This window comes from Drosophila sechellia, chromosome 3R (assembly GCF_004382195.2).
Source record: "Drosophila sechellia strain sech25 chromosome 3R, ASM438219v1, whole genome shotgun sequence".
NCBI classification, from domain to species: Eukaryota; Metazoa; Arthropoda; class Insecta; order Diptera; family Drosophilidae; genus Drosophila; species Drosophila sechellia.
Window position 1 is genome coordinate 1,449,261 of NC_045952.1, and position 13,538 is coordinate 1,462,798.

At 36.6% G+C, this 13,538-nt stretch overlaps 1 protein-coding gene across 6 annotated transcripts in view; it reads left to right on the forward strand.

Annotated features, from left to right (window-relative positions):
- Positions 1 to 13,538, forward strand: part of LOC116801761 (dipeptidyl peptidase 4) — a 203,064-nt gene that overhangs the window by 63,783 nt on the left and 125,743 nt on the right. For all 6 annotated transcript variants that reach the window (XR_004362203.1, XR_004362204.1, XR_004362205.1 and 3 more), the window contains exons 3-4: positions 3,042 to 3,315; positions 3,369 to 3,636. Coding sequence is in view for 3 of the 6 variants with exons in the window: in XM_032723107.1 (XP_032578998.1) it covers positions 3,042 to 3,315; positions 3,369 to 3,636 (542 nt within the window). In the remaining 3 variants the exon portion in view is untranslated. The remainder of the gene's footprint in view (positions 1 to 3,041; positions 3,316 to 3,368; positions 3,637 to 13,538) is intronic.

The following is a 13,538-nucleotide window of genomic DNA, read 5'->3' on the forward strand; positions in this document are numbered from 1 at the left end:
TAATTTGTATTTGGGTAAATAAACTTTTGGTAAATTGACACTACTAAAATATAGTTGACGGACTTAAACAAAGAAAATAATAATCCTAACGTAAGTTATCTTTATGTACTCCCCTCCCTTTTATTGAGACACTTGTCTGCTTCAATTTTTTGTTCTTTGTAGCGTGAGGTTTATTTCCGAGATGTTTTTTTTTTTTGCTTTCCAAAGACAGTGAAAGTTGTGACACATCTTGACTTATTAATTGTTCTTAATTGTATTTCTTGTGCTCTGTCAATTTTTTCTCCTCTGCAAATTCTGGCGGCATTGTATAAATATTATGCCGATAGGCTTTTAATTAGTGACTGTGGCTAAATAATGCACATTGTCATAATTTGTAAGTTCTTGGTCAATATCCTCAACAGCTGCTGTTGCCCCTTGTTCATACGTATTTTCATCTGACTTCTCTAAATGGTTCACTCTTTGATGATTCGGTCCTGTAAACCTGACAGTGCCACTGTTTGGTCTTTTTGTTATACGTTCATAGTCAATTTGTGCCTGAATAGGCCTTGGGCTATGTTGTTGTTGCTGTTGAGTTGGCCAAACATTTTGAAGTTGGGGTAAGTTAACCTGGTTCAGAATTGGAGCTTTCCTAAGTTGGTTTGATCGAATGGTTGTCATAGATACGTCAGTATCAAACAGCTGAGTCTGTGCGTGGACTGGTATTTGACCTGTTTGTCTGTCAAAACTGGGCACAAACTGGCGTTTGCTGAAATATGGGTTATTGCCTTACATATTAGTGCTTCTATCCCTATTAGAATTTTTTCCAGCTTCGGAACTTTGTCCTGAAAGTTTTTTGAGTGGTTCGGAGCGAATTGATAACGTGACTTGACTCAACCTCCTGTGCTAGAGCAGGTGCTGTTGATAAGTCCTTGGCTCCTTTGGCAAAAAAGATATCATTCAATGACATTTTTGTTACTGTTATAAATACACGTAACGCGCCAGTCCTATACATTTCATTGAGTGGCATCGCCAAGGGTTCATCACACGTCATTATAGTCTAGTTAACTTACATCTCGCACTTGATAATCGTGAAACTGTTCATCGTTCCCGATGTCTTGGTCAGCTATGTTATGCGTTATAATCTAACTTTTGTTGCAGATAGACAGATGTCTGCATACGTTTTTGTCCGCTGACTTCTTTAAAACTCTTACTTACTTGAGGGGGTAGCCAGGGTGTTGTGTTTTTAATTCGATGATGAGAGCTTCTCACAAAGTTAACCACTCCTTGTGAAATCCTATTGTAATCCGATGGCTCAAAAAATTAAGGTATAACTGGATCGTGCAGGAAAAATTTTGATTTCGTTGTTAAAGGACTAAGGATTTACTAGGACTGTCTTTTCGGTATCCTACCGACTGTTCCAATGAAATATTTAGGTAGTTCATTTTATAAAAAAAAATATAGTATTAATCATATTTTTTTATTAGCCTTTTGATGTTGATTATACCAGAGCTATTCAAGAACTGACTATAAAAATTATTCTTATGTCCTAGCAAACCTCAAAGATCTACAAAGCTTTATATGTTTGCTTATCGATATCTCAAGATTTTTTGTATCATTACTATGAGTATCTTGAAGAGTGGAGCTTTTTGAAAGATCGCTTTAAGTTTTTCATATGGCGATATGATTCATCAAATTGATTAATGTAATGTATTAATGTATTAAAAAAGTTAGAATTGAGAAAGTCAAGATCACATATAATAGGATAAAGTCTATTATATTCAGAAAAAAATTCGGGTGAAAAAAAAAAAATATAAACGGGTGATGAATACTCAAGATCATGAAATTCTTTTGACCACCTTTTAATAAAGAGAAGCACTCCCTGGCCTTATTGCCAACAGTTCAAATATGGTCTGAAAATATTAGTTTAGGGTCCAGAAGAACACCAAGATCATCAACCCGTGTTATTCTGACGAAAGAGCAACACATTAGAGTGCCAGTCGTGTGCATTGGGTCGACACGACAAAATGATGCATAATTTAACATCGTCTGCGTACATAAGTAGGGTCCAATGTTTTATTACTAAGGGGATGAGTAGGAGAGTACAATAAAGAGAACTTTTAAAGAGGACCCGTTGCGTCCTGCCATCCAGATACCATAAAATCAAATTTTGAAAATCAACAGGAAAACCTAATAAATTAAGTTTCCTTACTAGAAGAGAATGATTAAACGGAGTCAAATGCTTTACTAAAGTCAGTGTAGATGACATCTGTTTGAAGATATATCAAAAAGTATTCATATATACTCGTATACGTGGTGCTTTCATTTTTTTTTTTTGTCATGCATCTAAAAATGCATTGCTTCATTCTTGTTCTTTTAACTTGTTGAGCGAATAAATACAATAAGATTGCAATTATCTGAATTTTAAAACACTGATATTTGGGTAATTTTTCCAGTTCGATTCACTGTTCGTATGTGAAATTGCACGTGAAATTTTCAAAATATAATATGTGATCCCGACGCTGCGGATAATAGGCTTAAACATAATTTATTACAGGAATTCGTGGTATAACAAGAAATGTTGATAGGTGTCTCCGCCTAGGATTCGGTCTTTCCAGCATGTCCTTTCATTTAAAAAGAGAGCATCAATAGGGTCAGAGATACAATAGAACTGTACTGATGACCCTGGTTTCTAGTGATCTAGCTTATGCTCTGCGATGATCCAGATTAGTCTCCTTGTTCCCAGCGAACTGAGATCTTTTATGCTGGACTAGAGCTTCTGGTCTAATCCGGCGATCCACTGGATAGGCTTAATGTTCCCAGCTAGGACTAGACATTTGTACTGGCCATTTGACACTCAGTTATAGTCGAATTGTATTTTCTTTGTAGCAATTTGTCTGACTTAACGAGCGAGTCCCACCACTCTATGTGTGCATCTCTACCTCCCTTACGTTTATATAAACACACACTTTTCCACAAAACACACTTAGAAATTTTTTAAACTTAAACATTTTTGAATTGTGAAATTATATAACAAATTATGTACTCTGTCATTACTTTCATAGATATGTTGACGAACTTCTCTATTGGTCGGGTCGCAGAATGATATTAGACGAATACTTGCAAGGAGATTTAACACCTAGAAGGTTACCTTCTTCTTGGGTAACAACTCAGAAGTATGTTTTTCAATCAGATGATGGAAGTCTAGCAGTCTTGGATACAACCACAAACTTAGTAAAAGTATTGGTAACTAATCACACTCTTCGTCAACTAAATGTTCGAAGATATTTATGCTCCAACGATCTAAAATATGTTTTATTCACGCATAATGTAAAAAAAGTAAGTGTTCTTCTAAACAGTACTCTTTAATAATAAACAAACTCTTTTTGCAGAATTTTCAGAAGTCATTTACGGCATTTTATACAATTTATGATGTAAACAATGATCATCACACGCCAGTAAAATTAAAAGACACATTGAAGGTACAAAGAACTCGTCTTCAGTATGCATCTTGGCTTGGCAATACGACTGCAATAATATTTGTAGTGAAAAATGATATTTTTATTCGACAATCGCCATTAGTGGAGGAAGATATAAGAATAACCTCTTCTGGACATGAAAACCACATATATAATGGTGTTCCTGATTGGCTTTACCAAGGTATATTATATTATTCAACTGATATCTCGAAATCATATTATACAGGGGTGATTCGTAAATATCATAGCTTCAGCCCTAAAAACCCCCTTGCGGTGCTCTCGACTAATGTTTTATTTGTTTCAGGCTGTTTCGATGTTGATTATAATTTACAAGTTCATAAATTACGATAGCTCAAAAACTTTGATATTTATAAAACCATAATAATGTATGTGCCAATAAATACTTCTGTGAGTTTTGCGAGTAACCAATCAGCCAATATGAAAGAATTTGTGAAATTGTTTAAATATTATTCGACTTGTAGATGAATTGATTTTGCTTAGTTAAATATTTACGAAACACCCTTACCATATATATATACCCTTACCATATATAAATAATATTAAGATCTAATTTCGTTCTAAAAAGATTTGTATATATATAACTTTAAGATCAGCAGAGTGTCAGAATGGATATAATGTGTATAATATTACTCTTATAGCTCGGTCTACAGTGATTTTAAGTTAGGAGAACGTAACTTCAATTTTAACTACTTTGAAAAGAAAAGCTAAGTGGAATACCCAAGTCGGTACTATTTTTGGTACCGATTCAATACGTTTCTAAGAAACTCCGAATTTCGGACTTCAAGCTGTGATCCATACTGCAGAATCAGACGGAATAGCAAAATAAGGTTTTAGTTGTATAAGGAACATCAAATTCCCTTGACTGTAGTTACCCGGAGCGCCAAGTAGGCTGATTTAATAGCTGCCAAGGTCATAAAGGTGTTGCTGGAATTCCACGTATCCCATATAAATAATACAAAATTGCTAAGTGAGAAAAACAACAAAAAAGTAGCGAACAAAGCTAGCCTTGTGGGACACCGAATATGACTAAGGTTAGTGAATATGACCGTGCTGACATGGTGATATAATTGACCTAAAAAGTTGCTGCAAATGAAGAGTGATAACATTTTCAAAAGGCTTAGGGAAAGCCGGAAATTTTGAGATTCTTCTGTAATTCTTTGCATTCAATTTGCTACCTTTTTATTGAGAGGAATCACAAAGCACTCCTTCCATATATGAGGGAACTCTGAAGATTCCAGAGATAAGGTAAACAGTTTCAGTAGGGGCTTGCACAAGGCTTCCGCACAGAATCTGAGCACACATCCAGGGATTCCTTTGAAACCTGGCAAATAGACAGGCTCAACACGCTGAAGATCGTAAGGCAGTGAGCTTTCGTTTGGAGTGGGACAAAATGTTAAATTCGACTTGGCTACTGCGTAAGAGTATGTCTGTTTGGAATGAGAGCCAGCCGCCTATAAAGTCAGTGCTATAGTGGAAATAATATTTGAGTTTTCTTTTGTGGTCCACGGAGGTAGCCAGGTAAATTAAAATCACCTATAACTACAAATTGCTCCCTTTCGGACCTCTGTAAAATTGGAAATTCGACTGTGCTTTCTGGCGTGGTGAAGCCTATCGCATTTGTAAGTTTTTATTCTGTATTCTACAGGGAAGCTTGTCAGTAATTAGTTCAAATTTGCTTGAAATTCTAAGTAAATTCAAGGTAAGATTGCCCTTTGTCCATGCCGGGTATTTTGCTGCAAACTTATCCAGCTTTCTTTTGCAGATTTTCCATTTCTGCAATAAGTTCACACGAAACATGCGCTCTTTCTCCCATAAGTAACTTTCATTCATTTCGTGAATGCCCACAATTGAATTTGAATATTGCATTCAGTTTTTCAAGACCTAGACATTGTGTGCGACACACATCTAGAAGGGTCGCATTGCTTATTGAGTGGTTGCTACCAAAAAATTTAATTTCTGCGAAAAGTCGCAGGTAAAGACTATACAACACACCCAACAAATTTCAATAATTTTTTGAAACTATTCAAAGTTTAAATTTTATTTTGAAAGTTCCACATATCACTAATGGAACTGACAACGTCATTAAAACAATTTTTTAAAAGCACATTTTCGGAAAAAATCAGGTCAAATTATCAGTGACAGCTTAATTGTTTCTTGGTTTTTTTGTAACATCTATTTGCTACAGTTTTGCTTACGATTATATATTGACTTAGCCGGGCGTGAAATTGGAACGGATGCGGTTGTATAGGTGTAGAGGGGTTTTTGGCGAATGCCGCCAAGGGTGAATGCCGAGGTGGTAACTCAGTATTTGTCGAGGGGGCTTCGGGGTAGCACTGTAGAGGGTAACTGCTGAAGCGGTATCTAACTAACGCGTTAATACATAGTTCGCTATATTAAGAAAACCACAAAAATGTCGACTGGGACATCATCTCAGTTATTTTCAAAATCAATTTTATTAACTATGATAAGTGCTCCGTAAATCGTTTCAAGCTCAAAACTCGGGAAAACTCCTTTCGCTGTGCTCCGCCCAAATAACTGACTCGTTAAACCCGTTAAAAGGGTTTACTAGATTCGTTGAAATGTATGTAACGGCAGAAGAAAGCGTTTCCGACCATATAAATCATATACATATGTTCTTGATCAGGATCAAGATCTAGCCATGTCCGTCTGTCCGTGTAAACGTCGATATCTCAGGAACTATTAAAGCTAGAAATGTTGAGATTCAGAATACAGATTCTAGAGACAAAGACGAAGCGCAAATTTATGTTGACCCATGTTGTCACGCCCACTCTAATGCCCTAAAACCACCACAAAACTGCCCACAGTTTTGAACAACCGGTTACGATCACATATGTATTTGAGTTTAAATCTAATTTTCGTATCCAGATTGCTTACATTTATTTATTTTCTCGCCAACATTTCAAACATTTTTCAGCCATTATTGAGCTAAAAATCTTTTTAATTAGCTATTGTTTAAAAATGAATGTGTTTTGTTGTGCGTGCTCAAGGTTTCCGCAATTGGGTTATCCCATTGTACTACTGTTGTCCATCTTTCATAAAATATGAGATTAAGTAAGACTGTTGACGGTGAGGCTAGCCCACCCGGGTTGTAGGTGCGAGAAATATTTGATAGTAAGACTCGCTTCTTGAGAAACAGATCCTGGGTTCCATTGAATTCCAAGGATTTTGACTTCTTCTTTTTCTTTTGATCTCCATTTTCGTAACTTAAATAGCAGTTAGCTCATTCTTTAACAGCAAAAGTTCTTCAATCGAATCGCATCCTGTCGACGATATCCCGACCTATTGGAACGTCGTCGGCGGCGTCCCATTCTGAAAGGGGTACACCGTCCTCTGAGCGCGGTTATGTGTCCGCAAAATGTTGCTCGGTGGGATCACTGGCGTCTAATAAAAACCTGGCTAGGCTGGATATTGTCCATCTCGATAAATGACTGAACCATAGTGTCAAGATCCACGTGATGAATAACCGCAGAAACTGGGTGAGCATCACAAGCAGGGTACGAGGCTGCAATAACCCGATCAAAGATTGTATTGAAAGCAATAGAAAAGTCGTTACCAAACCGTTTGCTCCAGTGTAAACAGACCAGAGTTGATCCAAACCAACAATGACATCGATTGACGCCGGCTTGCAGAATGCTGGATCTTCTAAGGGATGCTCGATTTGGCTGGAAGTAATGACGTCATCGATTTCAAAATGAAAGAGAAAAATTCGAGGAATTGATTAGAATTGGGAGAGTTCTGCTAAGGCGCGAAAATCAAACGCGATGTTGGTGATCCGGCTCTGTTCTGATCTGTTTCTTCAATATTTATTTGGACTTTATTTAAGTTGGACTTCGGAGAAGGGGATGCGCGTGGTTGCATTGAGAACAAAATTTTGAATTTATCATACGATGCTTATACTAACGATGTAAACAAGTTAACGTTTACTGATAATCGAAAAGTACTAGGAAAGCTCGGAATCTACATGTGAACAGATACATGTGACAATGTGCAGATAAAATGTGATAGGAACTCATAGAACTTAACGAATGCTTCAAAGGAAAACAGATTGTCTTGTTCGCAATAAAGTATTTTTGCGCAAATAAAATACGTTTTACGATAGGTAGAATTGAATTAATTGCAGAGCGAACAGCAGAACTCAGCGACAAAAGTGCAGGCGAGAGAGTACAAGAGAGAGCTCACGTGCTGCTGGCGTCTGCGAGGCACGACATACCTCCCCCCGTTGAAAACGTGACTTTTAACAGTATTCCTAAGGGGCAGAGAACGCAGCTCATTTACTTCGGAACGCTGATTGGGTGATTGGGTTTTACTGACTCCAACGAAGATCTCTCCAGCTAACCAAAACTCGAAGAAGGACAACAGAGGTTGAACGCGAGGCACGTGTGTGGAGATTACCTATAAGAGGATTTTCGACGAACTTTCAGTACTGGCTTCTGGCAATGTAGTCCGCGACAAAAGCTTTTCTTGACCGATACACAGCAGTTCGTAGAATATACTAGCGCCAATCAGTAGGTCTATCTGGGTCCGCGAGCTGAAGATTTTTGGGTATGTTCCAGATGCAAATGTCAATTTCTAAGCAGGGTAGACTTTCAATATTTTACCGGCATTAACTGCAGTGAAGTCGGTCGAGTAGCTAGTTTTTCAAGATCGCATTGAAATGTTTACCGACTATAATAGCCTATTCCGGTAACGCAATTCCATTAAGGAAATAAGTTAAACACAAAAATCAAGATAACGATAGCCTACAATTATTTAATAATAATATGGTTGAACATGGTTGAAGCGTTTAGTTTGTGCCGGATGTGGAGAGCTTCATTACTCTACTCCTTGCACGACAAAAAGGGATCCCAGAACAAACAAGAGAGAATGCTGTAGTCGAGTTCCCCGACTATCAGATACACGTGACTCAGCTAGTGTGACTTTGAACTCAAAATTTCCTTATTTTTCGGGGATATCGATAGATATTGGGGAACAAAAGGCGTTAGCGTGGAGTTGGAGTAGCAAAAAGTTTTTTGGAAAATCGATAGAAATTAACAAGACTAATAAAAATATGAAAAATTTCGAAAAATGATTCAAAAATGTGGGCTTGGCAGTTTTAAGGCGTTCGAGTGGGCATGGTAAATTTTTTTTTGCAAATCGATAGAAATTTAAAAGACTAATAAAAAAACGACTAATATGAAAAAAATTTCGACAAATGGTTTAAAGGTGTGGGCGTCGCAGATTTTTGCGGCTTGTGGGCGTTAAATTGGGCGTGGCAACCTGCGCTGCGTCTTTGTGTCTAGATCTAGAGTCTACTTTTCAAGTATTGAAATTTCAAAATTTGTTTGTCTAGTACAAAGAAATTTTAAATTTTATATAACATAAAAAACAATCCAAAAATGCGTGGGGTTAACAGTTTTGATGGTTTCGTGATAGTGTGTCCTGCATTTTATTATATCATCAATTTTTTAATTTTAATTAGTAACTGGCAAGACCATAACTAAAACGAAAAAAATTCAAAGCATTTTAAAAAATGTAGGCGTGGCCGTTTTTAGCGGTTTAAGCGCGGTAGATTGTCGGTGGGCGTGTTCTGATACCAACTCCCGCAGCTAGACGGCACAAGAGTCTGCATGTCTAATCTCAACTTTCTAGCTCATATTTTCCGAGATCTGGACGTACTTACGGACGGATGAAAAGACGGACATAGGCACATCGACACTGCTATTGATCCTAAATTAGAATATGCAGTGAAGTAATCATTCTCCATATGAAAAACTTAAGCCGATCTTACAATAAAAATTCTCCCAAGACTCCAACAAACGATAAGAAGCTTAGGTTACCGATTAACTTTAGTTTTAATAATTTAAGTGGTTCAACCGGTATCCTCTCAAGAGCCTTTGTGACCTTGTTATATTAAATACCTTATTTTGGCCAATTTTGTGAAAAATTAAAAGATTAGTCAACTATTATTATTAAAAAGATAGGCTTAGAAAACAACAAAAATAATTAACAAGCAATGTAAACCCTCAATACTGTTCAACGCTCAAATAGTTATATAAATTAAATAAAAATTCCTCCATCAACAATAGAAAAAGTGAACAATCAGACTCTTCATAAACAATCTATTCCCTTTGGACAAAAACCATTCGGTCCGAACAAATCAATCTTCAAGTTCACGACTAACAAATAATTGTCCGAAGTATGACAGGCTCTTAAAAGTTAAATCATTTTGCAAATCTTACAGTCAATGGGCTGTCTACATAAATTCGTTTTCACCATTTTATAAAACCTGAGCAGCCTAAAATGACTTGTTGGCTATGTAATACAATGATGCACACTAAGTGCTCTGTCTAAGGGTCTAAAAGAACTGATCAACAGCTGAGCGTAGCTAGAGATGTTTTCGTCGAGCCGATGATCCCCCTTCCGCGCTAGATCCACAGTTTAAAGGCATTAAGCTATAAGAGGAATCTCCAAAGCAGCTGGTGGTAGGCTGCCTCAGGGGAAACGCCCTACAACCACTCGCAAATGATCAACAGGAATCCACAGCTGATCAGCTGTCAATCGCAGCAAATCCCCAAATGTTGCTAGGATCGGCAGCTAAAAAAGATTCGGACCAGCGGTGTAAACACCTATCTTTGCTTAGCCGAGACGCGACCCTATAATTAGCCAATACAAAATTAATTGGATAAATACAATTCTTATTAGAACATATATTAAGTTTCAGTAAAAACCAGTTAAAAGCTTTGTGATTAAACGGGGCATACGAAAAATTAGCTAAGTATAATAATGCTTTTTGAGTTGAATTCATGGGGAAGATATTTATGTCTCGAGTACTTGCTTATAATTTAAAATACGATTGAGAGATTACTTAAAGGATTATGACCTTGCTTAATTATAATAATTGTAAACTAAAGATCATGATTGGTGTATAGGATAGGATGAATAGGATGTTGATGATGGAATTACAAAATTTAATGCAGACTTAAATTCGGTTTGGCAGATAGAGCCCACAGATACCCCTATAGGGGATCTTATGTCCGTGAAAGTATTATAGTCCGCTAACATGATACATATTATCATTAAATTTCCTAGAATTAAATTTGCCTGTAAGAATTTAACAATTTTCCCGGTTTCCCGCAAAGGAGTCATGCTAAGAATAAGCGACAATAAAGCAGAGGGGTACGTACAATTAAGAACTGCACCCCGACGCCAGGAGCTTCTTCTGTCAACTTTCAAGAGAAAGCTTATACCCTAGAGAATTGCACGCAGACGCGTTGGCGCATTGCGAATCACAGCCGAGTGACCTAGACCCGCTTAACCATGTGGATGAGGGAATTATCATTGTCAATGACCGGCCAGCCACAGTCACGGTTATTAACCACGACGTGGCCCAGATTAGAGCTCCAGGGGTCGCAAGCTCAACATCTCTAAATATCTCCGCCACCAGAGAGATTATGAGCCTGCCCTATCTTCAATTGAACGCAGCCTATAGTTTATTAAGGAGTTCGGGGAGGAAATGGATATGGACAAATCGCGTCGCATAATTTTAATCTCAGAAGCGGTTTGCTGCGTAATTATTTGTACCGGTGTTGTCTGTCTACGTTACATCGCAGCAAGGATATCCGTGATCCAAGTCAATGGAATGCTCGCTGAATTGGGATCGGCCGAGGGCGGCCTCAATACTACTAGAACAGCTTTGGGCCGAATCTTATTATTTCAAGCGCCGCTCTTCGTTACAGTGGACTCAAACACGAGATGTATACAAATCAGCAAGTTCACCAAGCCGAAAATTTTCCAATTTCAGCCACCAGCCTGGGAACCCTCCAGTACATTGAGAGCATGCTTAATGCCATTTTATGATATTCTATTAGAAAGAAAAGTATAATGGAAAATATCGGTTGTATTGATTATATTAGAAAACCAACAGTTATCAGTGAAAGAATATTCCTTCACAAAGGTTTTGAGACATTTGATGTAAGTTCATCAGAAAATTTGGAAGAAATTATACAGGAAAACCAATTAACTGCTGAAAAAGACTAAGCATTCTACTATGACATTAACTCAGACCAAATATACCGACTGGACTGACACAATTAATAAAAGAATTTAAAGATATCCAGTATTCTGATAAAGAAAACCTATCTTTTACAAGCTCATACGTCACGAAAGAAAAACAGGCCATGAAAACCCAGTATACAAAAGACGCTTATAAAGCAGTAGTAAAACAAATTGAGAAAATGCTACAACAAGGCATTATAAGTAAAAGGGACTCCTCTTGTGCAGTCAACTATGGATTGTTCCCAAAAAAATTGACTCTTCTGGTAAACTAAAATTCAGGTCGGTCCTAGACTCCCGAAACTTAAATAAAATAATTATAAACGATAAATTCTCAATCCCGAACGTATATGAAATTTTAAGCAAGTTAGGGAAGTTCCAATACTTTACAACAATTAATTTAGCAAAAGACTTTCACCAAGCCAACATGTCCATACAAAAAACTGCATTTTCGATTAAACACGGTTTGCAACGTTGCATGAAACTTCGTCCTAAAGGACCTTATTACAAAGACTGTCTGGTATATTTAGATGATTTTAATATCTATTCAACATCTCTCACTGAACACAAAGACTCACTAAAGCAAGTTTTTCAAAAACTTAAAAAGGCAAATTCCAAGTTCCAATTAACAAGTGCGATTTTTTAAAAAATCACACAATTCCAGATGGTATTCGACCCAATAAAGGGAAATTAAAAGCTATCGAAATATTTCCCATTTCAAAAACCCCTTAAGAAATGAAATTTTGCGGATATTACCACAAGTTCTTTCGCAATAAATGCAATAAATCTTTTTCAAAACTAAAACCCCTGTCATCAGTGACCCCATTTTCATTTTCTTTGACTTTACAAAAACATTTCAAGTTACTACTGATTTGCCAGGGGGCCGTGCTATCACCATATTATAAACCAATTAGTTTTGCACTCAGAACTTTAAAAGATCACGAACAAAATTACAGTAAAATAGAAAAAGAATTATAAGCAATTCGTTGGGCAACCAAATACTTCAGTCCATATTTATATGGACTCCCCTTTGAAATATTAAGTGATCATAAGCCTAATAATTTAATTCCAAACTTCTAAAGCATCAAAACCATGGTAACGTAAACTACAAAAAATTAATGGACATAAAAACTTCTGCCTGGTATATCACCGCTACTAACGAAATATTCCTAACTAGCTGACTCGGCGGACGTTGTCCCTAAAAAAAATTCGTCTTTACACAGATGTCTCTCTAGATTTTTTTTAAATAAGCGGAAATGGAAAAAGTAATTTTAGTGTATTTTAATGCAAAACAGAATGATATCCAACATTTTTCCTCTGTCCATTTGGCCCGAATACAAATAATGAAGAGGGTTTCTGACATGGGAACACGAGATGTAAAGTTGTCCGTGTGAAAAATTGAAGTTCCAAATTAACTTGCTACCTCTTTATTGAAAAAGCGAACTCAAGGCGTACCGGAAACTGAAGTCGTTTTAGAGCAAATGGCATACATTTGGGAATCATATGAATTCTTGGAATGTATACATTCTCGCCTAGATATTTGCCTTTCAAGATGGTTGTTTCAATAAAAATTGATTGTTATCTCTTAACCGCTAGTCGCGAACCGGTGAAAAGACGCAGCAGATTAATGTTTCTCAACAAAATAATCACCGAACCGACTTTTAAACGTAAATTATGCCGTTATGGTAATTCCAATGAATTTAAAAAATTGAGCACCGGTGATTTTGCGCAGGATTTTCGACTGTAGTAGTCGTACTACTTTTCTTATCACTCCTTACCACGAATACAATGGACAAATATTAATGAAAATATAAAAGGCAAATTATTATATTTTAAATACAGAATCAAAAAATATTATCAAGTATTAGTATAATCCAACACAAAACACCAACTTGTACTTATAACTTGGAATATGACTCGAGAGAAACTTAATCAAAAATCAAACTTGTAACAATGAAGAAATTTTTATTAAAAATAACATAGTTGTCAGGTTGAACTTCATGTTTATTC